At 36.1% G+C, this 25,104-nt stretch overlaps 1 protein-coding gene across 6 annotated transcripts in view; it reads right to left on the bottom strand.

Annotated features, from left to right (window-relative positions):
• Nucleotides 1-25,104, bottom strand: part of LOC148955079 (uncharacterized) — a 165,651-nt gene that overhangs the window by 72,873 nt on the left and 67,674 nt on the right. For 4 of the 6 annotated variants that reach the window (XM_089100113.1, XM_089100123.1, XM_089100080.1 and 1 more), the window contains exons 11-15: nucleotides 24,618-24,750; nucleotides 17,393-17,576; nucleotides 6,473-6,654; nucleotides 1,459-1,656; nucleotides 581-773 (exon numbers count right to left, since the gene is read on the bottom strand). In XM_089100113.1, coding sequence (XP_088956239.1) covers nucleotides 581-773; nucleotides 1,459-1,656; nucleotides 6,473-6,654; nucleotides 17,393-17,576; nucleotides 24,618-24,750 — 890 coding nt within the window. The remainder of the gene's footprint in view (nucleotides 1-580; nucleotides 774-1,458; nucleotides 1,657-6,472; nucleotides 6,655-17,392; nucleotides 17,577-24,617; nucleotides 24,751-25,104) is intronic. The other 2 variants (XM_089100104.1, XM_089100095.1) reach the window with 2 other exon arrangements.

The following is a 25,104-nucleotide window of genomic DNA, read 5'->3' as shown; positions in this document are numbered from 1 at the left end:
CTTTTCTTAGGTATGAATTTCAGGAAATACTCATCGAGACCATGCGCTCATTAAGTCTCTCAGCTCAAACAACTATGGTTAGTCATCGACTTGGAACATGTTTAAGAAAACAATGTGGAGGAAGCTCCACATCTTCACAAAAACATGCACTTTTACATTTTGAAAATTTTTAAATAAAACTCTTGCCCATTTGATTTGCTTGTCATTTATAAGGATAAAGACGGCAACCGCAAGTGCTTTCCAGCTAATGGCAAGAAAAATATGAGCTTTATGAACCTTTTTTATAAGTTATGACCCATTTATGAACCTAGGTTAAAAATACGAACTTTTTTTCATAATTATGAACCCAGTGGGAGGACTGCGTTGCATCGTACATATTTAAAAATATATAATTCAATGCAAAAAATAAAGGAAAATATTGTCCATTACATCGAAAACAAACGCAAGTTTAAGACATCTCTTCCTTAGGATCTCAGTAAGAACAATTCAGCTAGATTTGATCAGCAATATACTCATTTCAATAATTGTAATGCTAATCAGCGCAATCTTAAAATTGTGGCAGTTCTAAGACAGAACTTACCGTCTATGAACCTCAAGTGTCTTGGGTTGAAACTTCGCAATATACAGGAGGACCAGTCATCCGTCTTCAAAAGAGAAATCTCTTCAATAGATGCAACAGCTAACAGTTTGTCGCTTAGACTAAAAGTACAACAGCCAACTTCGTCATCGAAAGGAAAATCCTTTAAATGGATGCCATCTATGGAGCTCCAAAGCTGAAAAGAATTATAGGAAGAACTATAGAATTAAGAAAACAATTGAAAAATTATATTACAGAATTATAGAATCAAGCAATCCAAGAACCAATCAACATAAATCATGTTGACTATGATTTATGTTCAATCCCCAGCACTATCACAATATAAGCAAGATCATAGTATTGAATAAAAACTCGGTTTGGTACCCCCTCAGAGGCTGCACATGGAGACAGCTACGTCACTGTAAAAGTTTAAAACAAGCGAGAGGGGAGGGAGAGAGAGAGAGAGAGAGAGAGAGAGAGAGAGAGAGAGAGAGAGAGAGAGAGAGAGAGAGAGAGAGAGAGAGAGAGAGAGAGAGAGAGAGAGAGAGAGAGAGAGAGAGAGAGAGAGAGAGAGAGAGAGAGAGAGAGAGAGAGAGAGAGAGAGAGAGAGAGAGAGAGAGAGAGAGAGAGAGAGAGAGAGAGAGAGAGAGAGAGAGAGAGAGAGAGAGAGAGAGAGAGAGAGAGAGAGAGAGAGAGAGAGAGAGAGAGAGAGAGAGAGAGAGAGAGAGAGAGAGAGAGAGAGAGAGAGAGAGAGAGAGGAAGAGAGAGAGATAGAGAGAGAGAGAGAGGAAAGATAGGAGAGAGGAGAGAGAGGAGAGGAGAGAGGAGAGGCGAGAAGAGAGAGGAGAGAGAGAGAGAGAGGAGAGAGAGAAAGCCCTTACGCAACAGGTTGATGATATGGTGCAGGCAATTAATGTTCCTGAATTGCTGAATTCGGCCCAAGTATACTGAGCAGAATTATTTGAAAGACTTAATGTTGAAACGTCCAAAACAATATCAGATGGCACTGTGATTTTGCTGTCTGTCTCATAATCGCCACTTATTTTTAATTGAACACCATCCGCTTCATCAGTAGAACCCTAAAAAGATAATTTAGAAAATTATAGGAAACGATCCATTGTAGAAAAGTACTTTCGTGGCGTTTGATACTTGAGACCTACTTAAAACGACTTAAGTTTTTTTTACCGCAAAAACGTTAGTAAAAGTAAAAATTTTTGGATACAAAATTTGACAGCAAAAAAAAAAAAAACGATTTTAGAAGCACTAGACGTAGATTGACGCATAAGTTCACAGAAAACCAAGAGAGAAGGTTTGTTTTGATATCTCCCTCCATTCATGACCGCAGAATTTGGCATATGGCGTAGTTTTAAACTTTTTGTCATATAAAATATTAACATTGTCGAAAATCCTAAACAGGAAGCTTGCAACCTCCACCTTGAACAACAAGGAAAATCATATTTTTGCATGGGTTGCGCTTGTCTCTTTCTCTTTCTTTTTCTTCTGCCTCTTTTTTTCTTTGTTGTGTAGCCATTTTGCGAAATCCAAAGGTTCTGCTAAGCTCAGGTTGTTGAAGGTAAAAAAAAAATTTCATGTTAAGCAATAAACACGTAGAGCCAATACACATATATATATATAAAAAAAAAATGTCTAACTTGAATTTCAAAGTTATTAATCAAATTGATACGCTAATTTCAGATCAATTGGATTTGCTGCAAATTGGATTAGCTTCTTTGAAATCTTATAATTGAAACTTAAGACATTTCAACGCATCATTATCGCCGTGTTTTTGTTGTTGTTCATGGTGCTGGAGCTGCAATTCTGTCAGAACGATAAGGGATTTTCCGCTTCATTTGATTCTTTGTCGACACGGCGGGCGTTCGATCTGTAGATTTGCAATTATGTCGACTTTTATCGTTTTTCGACGACGGAACAAAATTCGGTCGCTTTTGTAGTTGACATAGAAATTGTAAATACAAGAGGCAAACTCAAAATGGAGGTTTTTTTTTAATGATGGCCTGTTTGTGTTCAAGAAAGTTTTGACTGATTTGTGCATACTCAATAAATTAACTAAATTAAAGCTAACAGTGCGTTAATTCAGTATTAAAGCGTTATATTTGAAATCTTTTCCCTCTTTTCCATTTTCCTCCACGCGGGAAGTTTGATCAGCCCCCAAGGAGCGAAACTCACGGAATTCTGTCTCGTAGATTGGGGTTTTGAATATGTTATGAAAACTCAATTTTGTCAAACATAAAACTTCATATTTTCGAAAAGTTCGTTTTAGTCACATGCTTTGAAATACACCTGTATTTCGGTGATTTTAAAATATTTTTTTTCCAGTGAAATGTACACCATGTTTCCATGAATTTGGCAGACTGGATTGATTGACCGGGCGTGTCTTCTATAAGTTTTCCAATTGTTTAAAAGTTCCAGTTTTTGGCGCTTTTAAGGCATAAATGAAATCCTTGTTTAAACAACCAAAGCGGGTTATTAAGCATGAACATCAAAAAATGCAATGTCACTTAGCGGCATCGGAGTAGAGTTATCATAGCAGGGTAAGATAACGGTTAAAGTAAAATAGTTTGCTTGCTTCTTTGAAATCAAAAGTTCTGTCCATCTTAATTTTTCTTAGTACAAACTTGAAATTCAACTCCATATTACTGAAATTAAATACTAATAACAAAAACACCCCTAAAAGATACGTACTTCATACGGGAAAACCTTCTGATGTACACCTAATGGACGCATTCACAATCACAAGGGGTGAACTGGTATCATGCACCACAAATGTAGGTAACAGGTCAAGCCCTGGGTAAGCAAATATTCCTACTTTTTAGTCCCAGTATGTGCCCCTGTGGACTCCCATCATAGGGCAGGACAGCCCTTCTAAAGTTACCACTAGTTTCATATTTCTGAATTATTTTCTTGAAACTTTAGATTTCAGGACAAAGGCCAAATGAGTGGAAGAGATCATTGCTTATGTCGCTTTTTAAGAGAGGAAACCCTAAGTTCCACATGAATTATCGTTTAATAGCGCTTGTCCCTGCTTTAAGTAAGGTAATAGAGAAAATACTGATACCAGGCTTTCTAAATGGTTAAATAAAAATAAAATAATACATGAAGAACAAGGAGGTTTTAGGACAGGGTACGGGACGGTAGATACAATATTTATTTTAAAGGCATTAATTGATAAGTATAGAAAGGGAAAAACTTGTCTTCATGTGGGATTTCTGGACCTCTATAAGGCGTTCGACAGTATCGACAGAGAGCTATTGAAGGATGCCCTGTTTAGAATTGGCCTCCCTCATTTATTTGTGAGGTTGATAGTGAGTAGGTATATTTGTGTGAGTGGAATCATGTTATTTGGTAACATGATTTCTAGGCTTTTTAATATTAAGCTGGGAGTAAAACAAGGCAGCACTCTTTCTCCTAAATTGTTTAATATTTTTATAAATGATGTTGTTGATTTTCTAGAGAATAGATAGGCTCCGAAATTTAGTCTAGTGACCCATAAACTATCACTATTATTATTTGTAGATGATATTGCTTTGGTGGCTAGTACACCGCAAGATCTGCAGACGCTTTTGAGTCTCATAGAAGAATATTTGCAGATGAAAAAATTAAGACTGAACGTTGAAAAGAGTGAAGTTGTTATTTAAAAAAAAAGGAAAACAAATGGCGAAGATAGTTATGGATTTAAATTTAATAATAAGGAAATGAAAGTAAGTAAAAGAATAAAATATTCAGGATTTGTTTTATCGGATAATGGAAGTTTGAAGAGTCATGTTGATGAACTAATTAATAGAGGTAAAGTGGCCATGTCTGCAATTTTTTAGAAATCTGACGATAATGGGAATTAAAAGCCTAAAAATGCATAAAAGAATATTTAATACAAAAATTTTACCAGTAATAGAATATGGAGCAGAGATTTGGGGCGGAGAAGCGGCACAGAAGTTGGAGTCCCTCCAGCTCCAGTATTATAAAAGACTGTTGGGATTACATCAGACAACTCATTCACAGATTCTGAAAGGTGATATGGGCCTGTTTTCGTTAAAACTACGTAGGTCTATTTTGATGCTTAGATTTTGGTTGAAGCTCATTAGGTGTAATGAAGATAGACTAGTAAGAGCTGCTTATTATCAGATGTTGAGTTATGTTTCGAAAACATTGTGGCCATCCCAAATTAGGTCATTACTAGTCGTAGTGGAATCGCTTACTTACGGAAGGATAGCTTTGGTTTCTATTTTCTACCAGCACAATTAGAAAGGCAGGCACGAAGTATTTCAGAAAGTCAATGACAAGGGTTAGCTTTAAATTCGGATATATTGAATCATTGTATTCAGGCTAAACCTAGTCTTGAAAAGGAAATAGATTTTAAATTCAATTTACCGGCTAAGATTTTATGTAGATAGATTCAGCTTAGGGCGAATTGCCTTCCAATCCAGAGAAGGCAAATGGTGTTCGACAGGGGGATAGTACATCCTGATGGTCGGTATGTGTGTCCTCTTTGTAGGGATGAGGACGAAGATTTGGACCGTTTTCTCCGAAAGTGCCCTGTGCTCCCCGGTTTAAGGTGTCATTACTTATGTAGGACTGTTTCGCTGTCTCCTGGTATTTAACTAAGTAGTGGTACAGCCACAATATTTCTAGTTGGCGCACACATAGAAAAGGAATGGTAAAGTAGAAAATGTATTTACAATTATCTATTGTTTTCTTTATAACATTATATTTATTTCCTCCATGAATTACCGTAAGGTGTTTTTCGCTATGTATCATGTTAATGTGTGTTTCGTAATTTGTTCTGTTGTGATTTCTTTATTTTTCATAAATTTTTGTGTTTATATGGCTCTTGGGCTTTTGAAATACACGATCTACCTATCTATCTATTACTCTGCGATGATAACTCAGCCCCCCCCCCCAAAAAAAAATACTATAGGTTATTCTGCACGATATATTCTACCTATATTTTGGAATATAGGTAGAAAATTTCAAAATCCTTTCTTTGTTCATTCTTTTGATTTGTTATACTTTCCCTTTGGCTGCTCAATTTTAAACGAGGGGGAATTTTCCAGGGCGGTAATTGTCTGCGGGGGAAATTTTCAGGGGAAGGGGATTTTCAAGGAGTTAAATTTTCCGCTGAGGGGAAGGGGGTTGCCTAGAACCGGGTAACAAATCGATTCAGCAGGAGCGATTTTACCTAAAATCACTAAACTTGAATTACAAATTTTATTACCAAATGACAACAATCACTATTAGAATCCTGAATCACTAATTTTATTTGATATCACAAAGCTGAACCACTGAGTGATTCATCAGGGTATGCTGAAAACAGATTACCGTAAATAGTGAACTTAACGAATAATTATTTTGTTGCAGAAAGCTGTTTTGATTTTTAACAGTCCCTATGGTTTGGTGAATATTCAGTATTTTTATGTTTTACCAGTTAGCATTACAGAATCCCTGAGGGGAGGCGGTACAAGTGGTATTTATTACCTGACTAATTTGATAGAGTTTTACATTATTCATGTACATTGCATTGCTGGGTATATGAATAATTGCTATATATAAATAATGGGTATATATAAATATAAGTAATTGCTACTTATTATTTACATTGGTGTGTTGGCCTCAGGCAGTTCTGTGCAATGGATAGTTGAAATAATAACAGAATACTATAAACATAACTTGACCACAAGAGTTTGACCCCACAGTAAGAGACATTGTCTTCGATATAGTATTCAATATCAAACTAATCATAATTGATAGATCAAAATTTCAATATTCCAGCCACATTATAAGCATCTACTAAGATATAGATAGAAAAGGCAAAGTAAAAATAGAAAAATGAAGGACAACAAAACAAAATTAAGCAAAAAATAAATATAAGAAAGAAATTACTAAGTGATCTATGGATGAATCAAGTGCATCTTCCGTGCTATTATTGGGATTCTCTACCTGAAGGGATTGTGGGTAGATTACAAGCAAACAAGGATCCCGTTCATTGTCATCCTTATTAAACATTTTGAAGTGAGAGTCCTGACGGGAGCGCGGAGATGGCGTTTTGTTCGGTCGCAAACTTTCTACAATAATAATAATAGACCAAGTTATAAGCAAATAAAAGCAACAGAATGGTTTTTAACGATTAATTTATAACCAATTATATAAGCAAAGATGCATACGCAAACGGTAAATATTTCGACCCTAATACTGAGAACCTAATTCTAAGGGAAGAAAAGATGCATAAGACAACGGTATATATTTCGACCCCATTTCTGAGTCTTTCTCAGTGACCATAAAGATAACAAAGAGGCGAAAGTTTAGCGTATGAAATAAGGTATTTAAGCAGAGCGAAAAAAGAAAATAAAAATTGTCAAACTATGTAAAGAAGGAAATGAACTACCTATAGTAATAATATACACTTTTTGAGCTGTCGACAGACAATCTAAGCGAAATTACAGTCAGGCGATTATTTACAAAAGGGTCATAGGAAAACTAATCAAAATCCATATTATTTCCATAATAAATGTATCCTACTAAGTTTCTACAAAAATTAACTTTCAGAAACATATCTTTTTATTACTTTACTTTGATTTAATATTCTAGTAATATAGTTTTGACATTTCGAGCTATAAACGTCACCTGAGTTCCTTGAACCCAGTCTTTCAGCGTATAATGTGTCCATTGAATATTTTACCCTTGTCCCTTTGCTGTAACCTGTCAAAACACCAGAGAATGTGGGTGTTTCATTCGTATTTATGTCTACACTACAGCGTTCTGATCCATTCGTCTTTGACATGAATACTGTTTTTTTTTCTTACGCACAAATAGTAGTTCAATAGGGGCAAATCCTTTTTTTGTCAGTGAAACAACGACAAACGCTTCTGGATATTTCGGTCACATATGCAGTGGTCGTCCTCAGCAGTAGTACGGTGGCATGGCGTAGTGGTACGGTACAGTGGTATGTCGTGAAAAGGCAGTGTTGTCTTCGGAAATACCTACGTTTTTAATGAGGCAAAAAATATTCAGTTCTCTTTCTTTGTCGTTTTTTAACTGTCCACAGAAATGATGAATCAGATATAATATTGTGAAAGCACTTATTTTGACATTCAATATGAAAATATTTTTTTTTTAAGTTTAACCTAGGCCTGCTTTATATAAAATAGATGCAAATTAAAGTAAAAATGCTGATTAATTATAATTTGCGCATAAATCTCAGCTTCTATCTTCAATCAGCTTCTATAACTGCTGATTGATCTGATCATAAATTCGGTTTTCTTCGGAATTTCTACTTTTTCGTGAAGTCACCAAACACTACACTATAATTAATATAAATAGTTTTTAATTTCTATCTTCCCATGTTAAATCAGTGAAGATCCAACTCTTATAAGCTTCCCATTCTCTCTGTCTTAAACCGCATGGGTTAGCTGCAATAATTTACGGAATAAACGCAATTAATGTAGCTATCAAATGTGGTAGTCCAAGATTTTTCTATCATGGTTGAACATGCGGCACAACCTAGCAAAGAACGAATTTCAGCCCATAGCAACCAGAAAAAATAAAATTTCCAAAAGTACAGAATTGCCGTTTATTGAGCTCTGAAGTAGGATTAGGAGATAGTAAGTCAAAACAAGGGCTTTGGAACACAATTTAATAAGTGCAATTCCTTGCTGAACGCCAAAAATAGCCAAATACATTGCAATAAACTTTTCTTAATGCAGGAGAGGTGTATTCTAGCAATAAAGGAAGGGCATATAGAGGTCACTTAATAGGTGGGTTTAGGATAAAGTTCCTCCAGATCCACTGCTGGTGCATAGGGCGGAATCAATGTTTCATTTGCTGATATTTTTTTTTTTGGGGGGGGGACAAGTAGTAAGCTTGTCGTCCAATCTTGCAGCTGCGGGGATTAATCCATGGGCCCCATATTGCTAAGTTGAGCATCAATTCACTGCGCTATCATAGGCAAGGTGAGTCTGGAGACTTGTTCGCTTTTTAATACGTTGAGACGCATTCTGCAACCATGAAAATGCTAATCTTTAGAGGTTAGTAACAAAAGGAAACGAGAGCATGGAAATTCAAACAGCGATAACTATACTTAATAACTATTAATAACAATCTAATAACTATAAATGTGACAACTAAAGTTATAGAGTAAAAGAATTGACGAATTAACCATTCCAAAAGGATTCATTTATCCACAAGCTGTCTTTCTTTTTCATATGTCATAATTACTGTATTGTTAGTGATTGTGGTTTACAGAATATCTTATTTCTAAAAATATACTATATCTTAGAAAAGTCTAGGATACTGTCTTTTCCTTATAATAATTTATTGGTATGAATCTAATTGTCCTTTTTAGCCTAACATGATCCATCTGATCAAAACCAAAAGTAGGCCGTCTCCGAATGGATTCAGAAGAGGTTAAAAGAAAATACTTAAAGGACACTAGAATTTCATAGAAAGGAGTAAAGAGCGAAGCTTCAAACAGATTGCGGAAGAGAAGAAGCGTATACAGCTTCTTGGCCTCGGAATGCTTGATGGTGGAATCAATTGTTAGTTCTAGCAGCAGTAGTGCTAGGTTGAGTCCCTTGTACTGGGTTATAGTGACTGTTGTTCAACCACTATTATTAGGGACGTTTTTTCACTCATCAATGTGCTAAGATTTTACATCTTTTGTCAGAAAACGCTTAAAAGTGAAATCTTTGAATTAAGATCTTACATCTTTTGTCGTTTTTATGCAAACATCTTTCAGCATTCTGCTCTGATCAGCGGTCTGAGAACAATGAAGAGTATGTCATCAAAATTATCTCATCATTGTTCTATATGGCAGAAAGATGGCGTCTTTCATGCTTTTTGCTAACATCAGTGAGCTGTAAGATCTTAGAACAAAGATGAGTTAAAAAACGATAATCTTTGTAGAAAGATGAAAGACCTTAGATGTAAGATCTTAGTGCTAAAAACTTATTGATAGTCTTGCATCAGTCTTTTTTCTTTTATTTTTTATCTTTTACTAGTTTTACGAATTTTATTTTTTCGTTGGCCATTTTAATGGCCCTGAACTGTTCACGAAATGTCCAGTGTTATTGGTTTGTTTACTTCCAAAATAAAATATTTTTAAAATTGTCGTAGCTATGAAATAAAATCTAGTCTTTAAAGAAAAGAAAGAACAATAAAACTAACATAAAACCAAACTACTGTTAGATAGTATTATTAATAGCACATGGACAAAAACATTTCATGCAAAAGAAAAATACACTTAAAACAACCAGCTATAAGATAAGACATGGAGAACATAAGCAAAGGGCAAAATTAGCAAAACTACTGATTTGGATAAGTCAGCTAAAATAATAAAACATATAAAATAATATAATAAATAACAATAACATAATATGATATTATATTAAATGACAAATAAAATATTATTCAAAATAATATAAAGAAAATAATAAATATAGCGACAAATAATCTTACTTGGTATAAGTAAATAGGTTGATTTTCTTCCTCCTGGTTATGCATAACAAAAAGACAAAAGAATATGTGAACCTTAATATATTACTTAATGTTATTGGTATGTACACACTTAAAGAGGTATAAAAACCACAAGGGCCACATTTATAAAAATAAAATAAAATTGTAGAAATAAAGAAAGTACACAGTTTGTCTAAATCAACAATATCTTTGTTAGTCATTGTACAAAAAGCACTTTCTATCTATTAACACGAAACACATGTATCAAACTTCAAATATCCATTTGACAGCAACTATTCTAAAGTTTAATAAACCGATTGGTCTTCCAATTTTTCTAGATTTTTCATTTTAAAATAAAAAGTTAAATTCTCTTTACTCTAAAAATAAACGACGACTCGATTTCCCTGAAAAGACAATTTAAGCACCTTGCAGTAGTATTAGACCATTCACTTTAGCTGGATAGCTCACTCTGCGAGTAAGTAAGGGAAACTGCAGCTTCCCCAACTCAGCTCCAACAGGTGTTGAGACAGAGCTGAGGCTTAATTCTAAAAAAAAAAAAAAAAAAAAAAAAAAAAAAAAAAAAAAAAAAAACCTCCAACATCCCATGAGACGTGAGACAATTTTTGTGATCTCAGGCTATTTTTTGAAATTCCCATAAATTTATTTTCGCAATAAACTTTCACCATCAAGATTAATCGAAATCATAGCTGCCATTCCTGAATCAGCTTGAAATAACGATTCTTCCCCACTTAAGCTTATTTCAAAATGTAACTTTAAATTTTTGGCTACCATGGGCTTACTAGGTTCTTCACTAGGTTGTGGCCTAAACCCTGCATACCAAAACCATGATAAGACCATGTACCTATATAAGACTGTAATAGACTGATTTCATCACATGAAGCGGTTGCATGGTCCAATTTGACTCCGATAGAAACCCCATTGCCCGTTTAACAAGGGCACAAAGGCTAGCATGCCCAATATAACGTCAGCATACTATGGAATGGCTACAACATCAACGGAACTGATTCTGGGGCTCCAACTCATAAAATTTTCTAGCAGAAAAATCAGTGAAAAGTGCTGCTAGATTCCCAGATTAGCTGTCAATAAAAAAAAAGAAAAAGAAAAAAGCCAGGCAGCAGATCGGAAATTGGAATATTGAATCTAAATTGACATCTACAACTCAACGATGCGTAAGTGCAAGGAGTTGCACATACATAAGGATAATATTACCCCATTGTCAAACCTATGAGGCAGTTCTGGATCGATATCAAATACAAAAAAAGAAACAGAGCAGAGGATTGAGTTGATCTATAAAAGCAACGGGAAACCGAGATATGGAAAAGTAAGATACTGGAATACACCTGATTCAGAAAAAGAAATAGCTAGTAATCATTTGCGAAGATCTACAACGATATTCCAGGCTGAAATTTTTGCAATAGAACAGGCAGATAGAACACTGATGAAAAAAGAAAGCATGAATGCAAATATACATATTTTAACTGATTACCAAGAAATCTTTAAGACTCTTCAGAATATAAAGTATCAGCAAAAAGTAAATTAGAATGCTAAGAAGCGTTGAATAGTCTAGCATCCAAATGTAACCAAATTAATCTGAAATCGGGCCCCCACGTCACTCTGGAATCAACAGTAGTGAGACGACAGATGAAGCAGCCAAGGTTGGAACCCACTGACAGAATATGGATCAGAACCTTTCATCTCCATTTTTCGCAACTTCTGGAATGCGTCATTGATGAGGTGGAGCATTGGAAGAATGTAACAAAATTTTCATAAGAAGGTAGAACACAATGAAATAAAAAAAAGTACTTCCGAAGCCTAACCATACACTGACTAAACAAATATTACAGCTACAAAGGGTGGAGATAGGAATGGCGACAGAAGTCATTAAACGATTTGGGAATTTTGGGAAGAATCCATACAAAGGCTCAAGATGACCGTAGAAACAAGGAGATATTTAATAGAAGCACGTTCAGCTAGGAGTTGGTATCGACTGGGGATTTCAAGGCATTGAATGTTAAGCTGGAGGCTTAGTGAGGGAAGGAAGAGTCTCGAAAGCTGTAAAATTTATAACAAGAGGTGGGGCATCAAATTTACCATTGGTCCCCTTGCCAGTAATTAGTTTTGTTTTGTTGTTTTTTTTTTTGGGGGGGGGGGCATATAAAATGGGCCTTTGAGGACTCGTTCTCGACCCAGAGTGTGTGGGTTTCTATCTCAATAATATCGTTGGATGTGTGTTGGGGCAAGTCGGGTTTCCCGAAGTAAAATCAGTCAATCACTTCGCTATTCTTGTCAACGGGACAAAAGACTTTTCTAAATTACTCGACTACTTCTCTAAGCAGTAAAGTCGCCACTACGTATGCTTAGGCACGGTTGCTCAACGTTGTTTTTTCTTTTGTTACAGAAAATGAGCCCCCCCCCCTTTATATTTTCGATATATGATACCATTGCCGAAGGGAATAGCAACTGAAAAGACATTTTTTTAATTTGTGTTTAGCAAGAAGTACCAGGGAATCGAGATTCGCTAGGTTAAAAGAAAAAATAGCTTTTTTCTATCTCTTTCGCAAAGCAACTATACTTAATTTTATTTTATAAGCTATAGAAAGTAAAACAAAAAACACAAAAAACAAGCGTATTGGACGTCTGGGTATTCGTGGCGTCAATCATAGGATATTTTTTCTCTCCCAAAATTAAGGCCATAAACGAGTTGTCAATTTTCAGATAAAGTTAGTAAAGTTTTCCAGAAAAAAAATTATATATAAGTAAATAAGTATATATGTATGCAGTTATTGCTCATTCAATAATAAGCATTAAATTCAACCAGATATTCAAATTACTAATAAAAAGTACTTAGGAATATTCAAAAGTTAGAAATATCTTAATTTTAATTCACTAAAATTTTGATTCCAATTATAGATCTAATTTTAATTTAGATCGAACCTAAAAAAATTTTTAATATTGGTAGAATCTTTTGTATCTAACTTATATCTAGTGGTTATGAAAAGCTAGGGCAAGATTAGAATACGGAACATGGGCTGATAAAAAAAACAACATGCATACACATACAGTCGCTGCTACGCCTAAAGGTCACATTCGACGTTTCAAAACTTCTGAAATAATTGCCAAAATTGTTTACTGAGCTGCATTCATAGACATAGACATAGGTTTATTAAGATCGAACAGCGTAGCCATGGATAATTTATGTCGTCTTTACAACAATATGGAAAAAAAAAAAAAAAAAAAAAAAAAATACAAATAACACTATAATAACACTATAAGAACACTAACACGTGAATACAAATAACACTAAGTCTTGTATGCTTCTACGAAAAAGGGGACAAACGTGTTTTTGTAGCGGTTGGTCCTGCAGACCGGGGGTTGTAGCTTCGACTGGGATCTGGTTCTTTGGTTAACAGGAGCATCGGGTGGGAGCATCAGTCTGTGATGGGGCTAAGATAGCAGTGACTTGCCGAGGGACATGATCAGTGATAATCGTCTGTCGCTGAGAGATTAAAGGTTCAGTTCTTGCAAGAGTTTGTTGTAGTCTTCACTTCTGTTACCAACGATTATGTTAACAGCTCGTTTCTGCAAAGATTCAAGGTCATTGCAAAGGTAGTGGGTGCTCTGGACAAAAGGTCCCCAGACAGAGACGGCGTATTCGAGTACAGGTCTCACATACATAATATAGGTATTTTTTAGGCTTTGAGCGTCGCAGCCAAACCCGCGCATCAGGACTAGGGTCTGAAGTGATGCATTGCCAGCCTTAATAACCTTCTCCACGTGTTCGGTGAATGTGTAGTCCATCGATAATGTGACTCTGAGGTTTTTTGCAGATGGAACAACAGAGAAAGGGACTTTCGGGAATTCCTAATCACGCTTTAAGGGGCAAAACCTGAGGATCATTGATTTATCTGCATTCAGTGTCAGCTTGTAACGTTCACAGTCCTCAGAGAATGATGCCAGAAGGGTCTCGCTGAACTGACGTTCAATTACACCTTCTCTCACGAGGTATTTGAGGACAAATGATAAATCGTCGACGAATTTGAGTCGCTCTTCGAAATTCTGAAGGAGGAAGTTGATGAGGGAGATAAATATGAAACCAGCAAGTCTTGTACCCTAAGGGGCTCCACAGGTAAGTTTAGACCAGTATGAGATCAAGTCACCTTCAAACAATGGAAATACACACTGCATTCTGTCCTGAAGGAAGCTCATCATTAATGCAAGAGACCGCTTCTGTGTTCCCATTCCTCGCATATTTTTTGCTGCCATAAGATGACAAATCAGGTCCAATGCCTTCCTGAAATCGACGAGAGCTAGATCAATGACGGTACTTCCCTTGTCAAGCCACTTGAAGATAATGTCAACTAGGCGCACAAGGTATATCGAGGTATTGCATCCTTTGAGACCGCCATACTGGTAACGGTCTATGTTTTCCCGCGTTTTCTTGAGCAATTCACACAGGATGAATGACTCGGTGACTTTTGCAAAGGTAGATGTGATTGATATCGGTCGTAACTCGTTGCAAGATTTGGGTGTTTTAGTCTTCGGTATAACGCGCACAAATGCGCGTTTCCAGCACGACGGGAAAGTTGACTGGGCGAAACATTCTCTGATGATGTGTCCAAGTGGCTTGGCCAGGAAAAGAGAGAACTCTCGTATTAACCTTATAGGCAGCTCTTCAGGAAAAGAGCTACTGGATGGACTCAACTTGTTCAACTCTTTGAAAACTTGATACTCAACTATTTCGATTTCAACCTTCGTCAGGGCATATTGACAGTAGATTCTCTATTTCAGTGTTAGTTGGGGCAGGAAAGGATGTACAAATGTCAGTAAAGTAATTGTTGACGTCATTTGCACTCACGAGTGACCCATCATCGTTCAGAATACGGACACTGGATGATACTGTTTTTCCAGCAATCTTCCTTACTAGACGGTGCCATTTACGGGGATCCTTTTTTATTTCTGGGTCCGAAAGGGATTTTCCAAAGGACTTTCTTGCCTCGCGACAAAGGCTAACGATTTTGTTTCTTAATAATCGTAACGACGTTGCGTCACCACTTGACTGCCTTACAGTAGTTTTTTCGCGAATCAGCTGTTTTATTTTTGGAGTGATCCAGGGCTTTGTCAGATTCGCTCACGACAAATTGCTTTTCCGGGAAAACTTCTAAGTATTTGTCATAGAGTAGGGACTGAAATATTTCTGCTTTCCTGTTGACATCGCTTTCGTTGTATACTTCGCTGAAGCAGTGAGTACCGACCCACATTCCGTACGTATTAATAGCAGACTTCGTGATACGTCTCCGGAGTACTTTTATTTTCTTAAGCTTCCTGATTTCACTTTTTGCCTTCATCAGTAGAGTGTGATGGTCCGATTTGCCCAATGGCCCGTTCGAAGACACGTCTTTGTAATATGGAGCAAGGTTTGTAAGAATAAGGTCAAGGGTGCTCCCGGTCACATGGGTGGATATCTTGACCACTTGTGACATACCCAGCGTATTAGCAAGCCATTGTTTCTTTGTTTGGTTGAAGTCACCAGCTATTATGAAGGCCGGGCGGCTATACCGCTGACGTAATGTGTCTAACGTAGACTGAAGGTAGGATTCCAAAAGCCGTCTGTTCTTGGCGCTTTCAGGATAGTAGATACTTGCGATAATGATGCAAGAGACATCTCGTGGTAAATGTTTTGGCTTGCATAATGCCCAGATCGCTTCATGGTTAGGGTCATTGAAGTTATCTAAATATTTGCAGGGGATATCATCGCGTACATACAGGGCAACACCTCCGCCAATCCTGTCTGTTCTAGTGTTCAAGAAACAGGGCAATACATGTTCAATCTCAAGGGCTGTGGATTCGGCTGTTGGTTAAAACCGACTCCAACTCCTACTCCAGACCTTTTAAGGGGCGGATCCAGGATTTTTTTTTTGAGGGGGGGGGGAGGGGCACAAAATAGGTTGATCCGAAAAATTTTTTTTAGGGAGGAGGGGTGTGTAGCGCAATATAGGTTGATTAACGCAAACTTGAGTTAATTAAGTAAATTACACCACTTTAGACTACGCTGGGGGGGGGGGGGCGCCCCCAGTCCCCTCTGGACCTTTTCAATATACCGACTCGAACTCTGATTCCGACTCTATGCAGAGAAAATATACTAAAACTCCGAATCCACGACCCCAACTCCACAGCCCTGTTTTTAAGCTTCACTTAACTAGATTTTATACGTTATAACCGACCCCGACTATAACTCCAGATATTTTTAATATATCGATTCTAACTCCGACTCCAATTTCATTCAGTAATAATTTATGAAAGCTCCGACTCCACAGCCCCTGCTGTGAGATGGACCATCTCACTGCACGGCGGAATATGTCCAATCAAATTACCCTTTGATTCCCTGATCTATATTATCCTGGTGAAATTCCCTTTGAAAACAGCTAAGAAAACAGTTTTCGGCAATCACGTTAAACGGATGTAAATGTTAGATGCAACCTTTAGACGTAATATACTCATTGTGCCATTTTGCCAAAACGGTTCTTTTGTCTTTGACTAAAGACAACAAAACGGTTTAAAGACTAAAAACAAAAAACAGTTCTTTTGTTCCTGTCGTTGAGTTAATATTAGTGCTCTACAACAATTGAGGCACACATAAAGTTAAATAATTTTCAACTGTTAAATATTTTTAAATACTTTAAACAGTGTTAATACTTGTAAAATAATTTAAATAGTTAAATAATTTAGTTTAATTGAGAGTTGCTCTAAGTTAAAATAGGAATGCAACCTTAGATATTAAAAATTATTGATCATAGGCAGGCGCAAAAGCGCTGCCTAAGTAATGATTGTAAACAATAGTAGCATTCCATTTACTAAGAAGAAAAAACAAGTGAGAAAACGAAAAAATAGTCAAGTTGTATGTTCGTAGAATTTTGACATTTGGAAATTTGACTTTATCCCTTCCCCAGAACCAAAAATTGACTCTGTAGGTAATATTATTTTGTTACTGTTTTTGTTGCCAAAAAAAAGAGTAAAAAATGTGTAAAAATTATTAAATTTCAATACAGATCAAATCTTTCTTTGTATAATTTAAACAATTAAGTTAATTGAGAGTTACTCGAAGTTAAAATTGGAATGCAACCTTAGATATTGAAAATACTTTATCTAAATATTAGTAGCAATCCTTCTACTAAGAAGAAAAAGCAAGTAAAACAAAAATAAAATAAAATAGTCAAATTGTATGCTCGTAGAATTTTGACATAAAATCCCAGAAAATCTAAATAAAATTATAAAAGCTAAATAAGGTTATACGGACCAAACTACAAAAGGGTTAGAAATTACCACCACCATTACCAGAATTTTCATTATTGATACCATCTGCCTCCTTGAGCACTTTTTCCAAGTCCCAAACCATGCATGTTCTATCCTTGGAAGCAGACACAAATCGACCACCATCAGGGGATAAGGCCAAATGGTTAACTGAATCGAGATGACCAGTAAATGTATATATTATTCGACTGCTCTTAGTATCAATTAGCTAGAAAAAAAAAAATTGAAAATAGACTTAGTAAGACATAAAAAGCATAGTTAAACAAGAGTTCACACGCAGCTGAAAATTAGGCATCATAGAAAGGGCTGTTTTTTCTGTCTAAAGATACATTTAATAAAAGCATAGACTAAATTTACTATTTATGGAACACTTTTCCAAAAATTCAGCAAAGTTTTCGTGCTCGTAACTTTTAACAGGTAACTTTAAGCTGAACAAATTTTAAATAATTAGAATCAACACAAATATACTGGTGTGTAGTATTTTTGTCAAACTACTTTTTTAGAGTTTCGATTACTATTAGCAGGAGTCGCTCCATACTAACACTTTGTTACGAAATACAGCTTACAAAAAAATTCTTGAGTTAGCGAAAAGTCGTTAAACTATGAGATTACTGCATGTTAGTACTACTACTACTAGCAGCTCAATGCAGCACCAAGCCACCTGAGGCCAACAGCCACGCACACTCCTCCATCCCAATCTATTTTAAGCCTCCCTCTTGATACCCCCCAAGCAGTTCCTAAATCCTTAAATCTTTCCTTACGACATCCTCCCAACCCTGGAGGCGAACTGCTTTTCGTTTAGCCCTACACGGTTGCCCGACAAGGATAATCTTGGACAATCTGTCATCATTCATCCGCAGAACGTGTCCTAGCTATCACTAACTACACATTAGTGATTCCTTAAATATAGCATAAAATTAAAAACAATAAAAATATAATTCACAATCGAAAAATCTATTCGATAAAAATAGAGACGAACTACTTAAACTTAAATTTAATTTAAAACTTAAACTTTAAATTTAAACCAAAAATTAAGACTACAATTAACTGAGCCTTAGCTAAAAAAAATTTTAACTAGTTTTTCGTTCGAGTTTGATCCTCCTATTCCACTGAAGGCGACTACTGGTCACCTTAGCGAAACATCCGCTTACGTTTACATTTTAATCACTGTCTTCAGAAAAGTTCTCACTCCATTCCAACCCTAGTTTTTCACTTCTGTGTTTCATTTGAAGATGCTCGTATTTTACGTATTCTTCATTAGATCCAGAAGCAGATTGACCAAGCATAGAATATAAGCATTTTACTTCAAACTTGATCGATACAAACTGGCTTCTTTTTATATAGGTTGACATTCACCTCACTCATTTTCAATGAACATAAAAATGGCTTTTTATCATAAAACTGGCAAACACGTCTTTGCATGTTCACAACAATAATACCGGCTCAATATGTTGGTTTGAGTAATACTGACACTGAGTAATATCAATATTGGTGTATTTTCTATTTTGAAATTTCCTGACTTACCAGAATCAAAATGAAATGACAATTTGCTTCTTTACAAAAAAGGGTAAGGTGAGTCACATAATTTTATTTTTTCATTGTATTGGAAGATAAAAACCGTTTGAAATATTGTGATCGCACGGTTGTAACGGTACATTACGGTATTTCATAAACGGTTATACGGTGGATATTTTAGGACACAAAATAAAATATCTATATACTCGATTCCAACGAATCATATTTTACACTAACAAATCTCGATTGCAAAACTTCGCACAGGAATCAAACTCAGCATTATCAGTATGTGATGAATACGAGTGCTATAGCATTACCTACAAATGGAGACTTAATATTACTTGAAGATTCAACCTTTAAAGATCTGATCTTCTAAATAAGCGACCAAAGACAATTGCAAGGAAACGCCAAATGCTAGGTGACGTTGATGCTGTTTTTGGTCGGGACAAGCGCCAGTTTCCATTCTTATAAGTTACCCATACTCTTTGTAAATGAAATTAAAAAGAAAAAACAAAAGAAATAATGTACATTTTCCGGTCGAAATATTAACTAAGTGAAAAGCAACAGATCAACGACAACTATAAATCGTGACGTCCTTTTCGTCAAGTAGCATGGAGACATAAAAGGTACTCCAAACACAAGGAAATTTCGTCTATATCAGTAACATATCTTTTTCTACTCCCAAATACCTGACATAGTTCAAATTATAGTCATCATTTCCATATCTTTTTAGTCTTTTGACCCCTCCCCCCGCTTCCCATACATATAAGATAAAAATAATGTCACATATCTTCCGATCCATCATATTGAATGATAATTTGGATTATACTTTATCAGGAGGGCCTCAGTTTTTCATTATTGTTGATTAAGACTTGATCTTCCATTTTCTTGTTTTTAAGTTGTATTTTCATTGAAATGGATTATTTTATAAGTAAGAAGTTCTTCTGTTTAGTTTTTTTTTTATAAATAATCCAATACTTTGTCAATAGGATTACGATCACACCTAGTTGGGGCAATTAAAATGACACCTAGTTGGGGCAATTAAAAAAAAAAAGGGCAATTGGGGCAATTAAATATTGTTTGCATGAAAGTTGGAAAATCTAGGGATGTTACGCATTGTTTGAATTGGAATCACAAAAGGATTCTAAAATATTACTTTTAGAGGCAAAAAAGCTGGCTCATGGCCTTCTTAATATCACATCACCCTCCCATTGCCAATATCCTAGCAGATAAGTAGATTTCGGCACCTTGTTTGAACCGGAATCATAAAAGAATACTCCATCGCCATTTTTCTAGCAGAAAGGTAGGAGTGTCCCATCTTATATGAAACCCATCTTATTAGTGTCCCACTTTTTTGGACCGGGGATTATTAACCAGTATGATCCACGGAAATAAACCAGTCCATGCAAAAATGGCCCATTCACAGTCTCAATTTACCAGCACCCCTGCCCCTCCAGCGCTTTCAAACAGTTCGTGGTAACGAACTGTAAGTAAGGAGCGACCCGGCTCAATGGTAACCGAAACTCTAGGAAACGGGATTTTGATACCTATAGATGCACTAAAAGAATCAAATTTTAATGCTGATTTCAAATATATAAGTTTCATCGAGTTTAATCCTACCCATCAAAAGTTACGCGCCTGACAAAATTTGGCTGATTTTCGAAAAAAGGGGGAAAGATTCCCTAAAGGCTATAGAACCTGAATGAAAAGCACACCATCATGTTCCATCTATCAGAGAACTCTACCGTAGAGGTTTCAAGCTCCTATCAATAAAAATGTGGAATTTTGCATTTTTTGCCAGAAGAAAGATCACGGGTGCGTGTTTATTTTTTTTTTTTTTCCCAGGGATAATCTTATCGACCCAGTGGTCCTAGAATATCGTGGGAGGGCTCATTGGAATGGAAATTAAAAGTTCTAGTTCCCTTTTTAAGTGACCAAAAAAATGGAGGGCAACTAGGCCCCCTCCCACGCTCATTTTTTCCCAAAGTCACCTGATCAAAATTTTGAGATAGCCATTTTGTTCAGCATGTTCGAAAATATTATAAGTATGGCTTTTAGGATGACTTAATCCTTCGAAGTTCCCGGGGGAGGGCTGAAAGTTATGAACTTTACCCAATGTTAACATATAGTATTGGTTATTTGGAAGTATACAGACGTTTTCAGGGGAGATTTTTCCTGGTAGTGGGGGGGGGGGGTCGGGGGTTATGTGGGAGAATCTTTCCATGAGGGAAGTTTTCATGGGGGAAGGGACATTGCTATGAAGGGGATGCCGGACTTCCCAGCATTATTTAAAAATAGATCAGAAATTAAATATAAAAAAACAAGTTATTCAACTGCAACAGCAGCAACATCAAAACTTTAAACGAACAGAAAATATTACATATATGATTGGGTTCACCCCCAAGTCAATACCTTGCTCTTTAAGCCAAAGATTTTTTAGTACTTTCATAAGAGCTATTTATTCTAATTAACGGCCTTTGTGATTAAGCGGTAATTTTTAAAGAATTGGAACAAAATTAGAACTTTCACTTAAAGAGCAAGGTATTGACTAGGGGGCGAACCCCCTAATATACGTATTAATAATATATGAATATAGAAGTTCGTTACGTAAGTTACGTATATTTATTACTAATAAAAACGTTCGTAAATAAAATTAAACAAGTTTCGGGAAAGCCATTTAACCAAATAAAAGTAAATTAATATGAAAATTTTGTTTTAATTATTCATGTACGGTGAGCCAAGATCAAAACCTGCATTTATTCAAAAACGTTCAAAAATTAAATAAAAAAAAAACAAGTTTTTTTTTAACTGAAAGTAAGGAGCGTCATTAAAAATTAAAAAGTACAGAAATTATTCTATTTATGAAATGGGGTGTCCCCTCCTCAACGCCTCGCTGTTTACGCTAAAGTTTGACTTTCTCACAACTCTATTTTTTTTTAAACGATGAAAAACTTTAGCGTAAAGAGCGAGGCGTTGAGGAGGGGACAGCCCCTTTCATAAACGGAATAATTTCTGTTCGTTTTAAGTTTTAATGTCGCTCCTTACTTTCAGTTAAAAAAACTTGTTTTTTTTATCTAATAGGAAAAAGACACGCATGTTGCACCTTGCTTAAATCAAAAACATACAATAATTTCTAATTTAAATAATCCGAGACTCAAAAAGGCCCGTGGCCCCTTCAACACCTCTCCTTCTCGAAGGAGAAGACCTCACCTCTACTTATCTTTTATTTAGCAAAAAAAGAGAAATCTTGAACTTTTTTTAAGCAAAACTACGCAAGGACTTTTAATCTCTATTATTGCAGCATCAAAATGGGTCATCGGCCCCTCTAATACCCCTCTTGGCTTCCCATTCCCCCCAACACTAAATTTTTCGCACAATGGTAGGTATTTTGTACCTTGTTTGAACTGGGATCATAAAAGAATTTTTGGTCCTTATCTGTTATAGCCACCACAGTCAAGTTCTTGGTTTGACAGAACCGGTTTATTTCTGTAGTTTTTGCAGCTTAGCATAAGAGTGTATATACACTTCTTTTAGTTGGTATTTTTATACCAACTATTTTAGTTGGTATTTTGGTTAGGTTAGAAACCATTTAATGTAATGCGTTCTGGGGGGGGGGCCGATTTCCAGAAATCTCTGTTGTAGTTTCCATAATTTTCTTACTAAAGTATTTTATTTTCATCATACTTAGGTATATTTCATTAGGATTAACGTAACTTCACTTCTTGAGAGTGGTGGCTATAACAGATAAGTACCGAATTTTTAATATTTATGATTGGAAAAGCAAAATGGGCTAAAGGACTCTCCAATACCAAAGCCCGCTTTTCAACATTAAGGTAGACAGGGTGTACCTTCTTTAAACTGGAAGCCTTCAATAATTCCAGTATATATTATTGAAGACATTAAGCTGGCCCATGACCTCTCTAAGAACTCTCAGCCCTTCCACCGCCATTTTTCTAGCAAAAAGCTAGGAGTTTCCCACTCATATTTGGACCGGAGTTATTTGAACCTCATATTACTAGTGCCCCATCTTTTTTGGACCAGGGATTATTAATAATTGGTTTTTAATCTGTATGATCCAGGGACAACATCGACTTAACCAAAACCTTAACTCTCCCGCGCCCTCGCCTCTTTTACCTACATCGCTTTAGCAGGAAGCTAGGCATGTTGCACTATGCTCCAAATCAGAACACATAACAATTTCCGATTTGCATGATCCGAGACACAAATACGCCCATGGCCCCTCCAATACCTCTTGTTCTCTCCATTAGCTTTTTGACAGAAAAATAGGAATATTGCAGTTGTTTGAAACGGAATCATGCAAGTACTTTTTATCCGTATTATTGTAGGATCAAAATGAGTCCTCAACCCCTTTAATACCCCTCTATACTCCTCATCCCTCCCAATATCAACTTTTTAGCAGAATGGTAGGAATATTACACCTTGCTAAAACCGGAATCGTGCTTTACCCTCTCAGTCAACTTTTTAGCAGAAAAGAAGATATGTTGTACCTACTTTGAAGCATAACCACACCATAATTCTCAATCTATTTCAATGAAGAGAGCCCTTGACCCCCTAGAACCTTGAAATACAGTGAACCCCTTCAAAACCCCTCTCTAGTCCCCATCCCTCCCGATACAAAATTTTGAGAAGAATTATAGGTATGTTGCATTTTGCTTGAAAAAGAATCGTACCAAAGATTTTGAATTTCTATGATAACACAGCCAAGGTCTACCAATTGCACTTCCACTATCCCCACCCTATCCAACACAAACTTTTCAGTAGGAACACAGCTACCACCTTGTTTGAAAAAAGACCATGTAAGAATTTGCCATCTATATGATTGGAGGACAAAATATGACACTTGGCCCCTTTTCAACAAAAGAGTCTGGATAAATTTTTTTCTTGCTGGCCTCATGTGATCATAAATGAAAATACATGGATCCTTTTTAAGGAGCAAAAGGAATGACGGTACAGCAAAGTGCAATTTTTACCTTTTTTCTTGCCACAAAACATGTTTCGATGTTCTATGTTAAAGCTGAGGCATTACAGCCATCCTCTTCTTGTCTCACGCCAACCTTCATGAATCTATATATTTGAAAAGCGTAGTCTATTTTTACTTTCTTGAATTAGTCAGACATTTCTTTTTATTAAACCAACTCCCGTTCAAGAACCAAAAGAAGATCGCGTTTCAATTTATTACTGAGCGTTGATGATAACCTTACTCCTTACATAATAATAGTATAAAACAATACTGCTCCATTCCACTTAATAACTCTTAACAACAAAAAGTTGGTGATGGTTTCGTCATATTTTAAGGAAGGAAAATTATCTTTTGTCAAAACTGGACTATTTGGCAATCAGGCTAGGGCCAAGCTAAAAACAGTATGTCCTCAGAAAGGGTTATTTAGATTTTTTTTCTTCAAAGAAGCAAAAGTTTATGGGACGGAATAAAGAATGAGACTTGGTATAGATAGAAGCGGAGTAGGTATAGTGTGGGGGTCCTGCAGCTTAGTGCTAAGAGGAGCTGTTAGCAGTGGCAGCATTAATAATTCACATGATTATTGCTTTCTCTCAATTTTCTTTCTTTTCATCCTTTCAAATACAGCCTTAAAACTTCGTCCTCTAAGTCCACAAAACACAAATTTTAATAATATCAGCGCAGTCAAGTCCACTTGAACAAATAACAAGAAAATAAGTTGTTAAAAAAGATTGAGCAAAAATAGAAACATGATACCTTAATGGGACCACCACTAATAGCAACTAAAACACAACGTTCATCCCTCGTTAATAGAACAGCAGTGACATTTCCAGCTGCCATTGTACTGACAAGGTACTTGCAATGGCTGTCATTACCATCTTCCCTGTTGCTGAAAAATTAAACATTTTTTTTTTAAATTTTCTCGCTATTTGCGATGTTAAAATGAAACAAAATACAAGAATAAAAACCGAGCCAAATGTTCAGTCAGTTATCAAACAACGAGGAAGTCAGAATCTTTGTCAAAGACCTCTCCAAAGAAAACTGAAAAAAAAACTGTTTCGCATGTTGACAAATGGTCTGCGCTGCGCAGGTACCGATCTTCTGATTCGACGCCTTCGGCCGGGAGTGCAATGCGTGGTTGGGGGCAAATCATCCGACGACCACCGTTCCAAACCAAATAACCAGCGACACCAAGACTCGAACCACTGGTGTCGAGGTCCTTTCTCCAAAGAGAGAAGAACAG

This window comes from Artemia sp. Qi Xiang Cuo, chromosome 2, assembly GCF_049724085.1.
Source record: "Artemia sp. Qi Xiang Cuo chromosome 2, ASM4972408v1, whole genome shotgun sequence".
NCBI classification, from domain to species: Eukaryota; Metazoa; Arthropoda; class Branchiopoda; order Anostraca; family Artemiidae; genus Artemia; species Artemia sp. Qi Xiang Cuo.
Note: the sequence above shows the minus strand (reverse complement) of the source record. Positions and strands in the feature narration are given on the sequence as shown.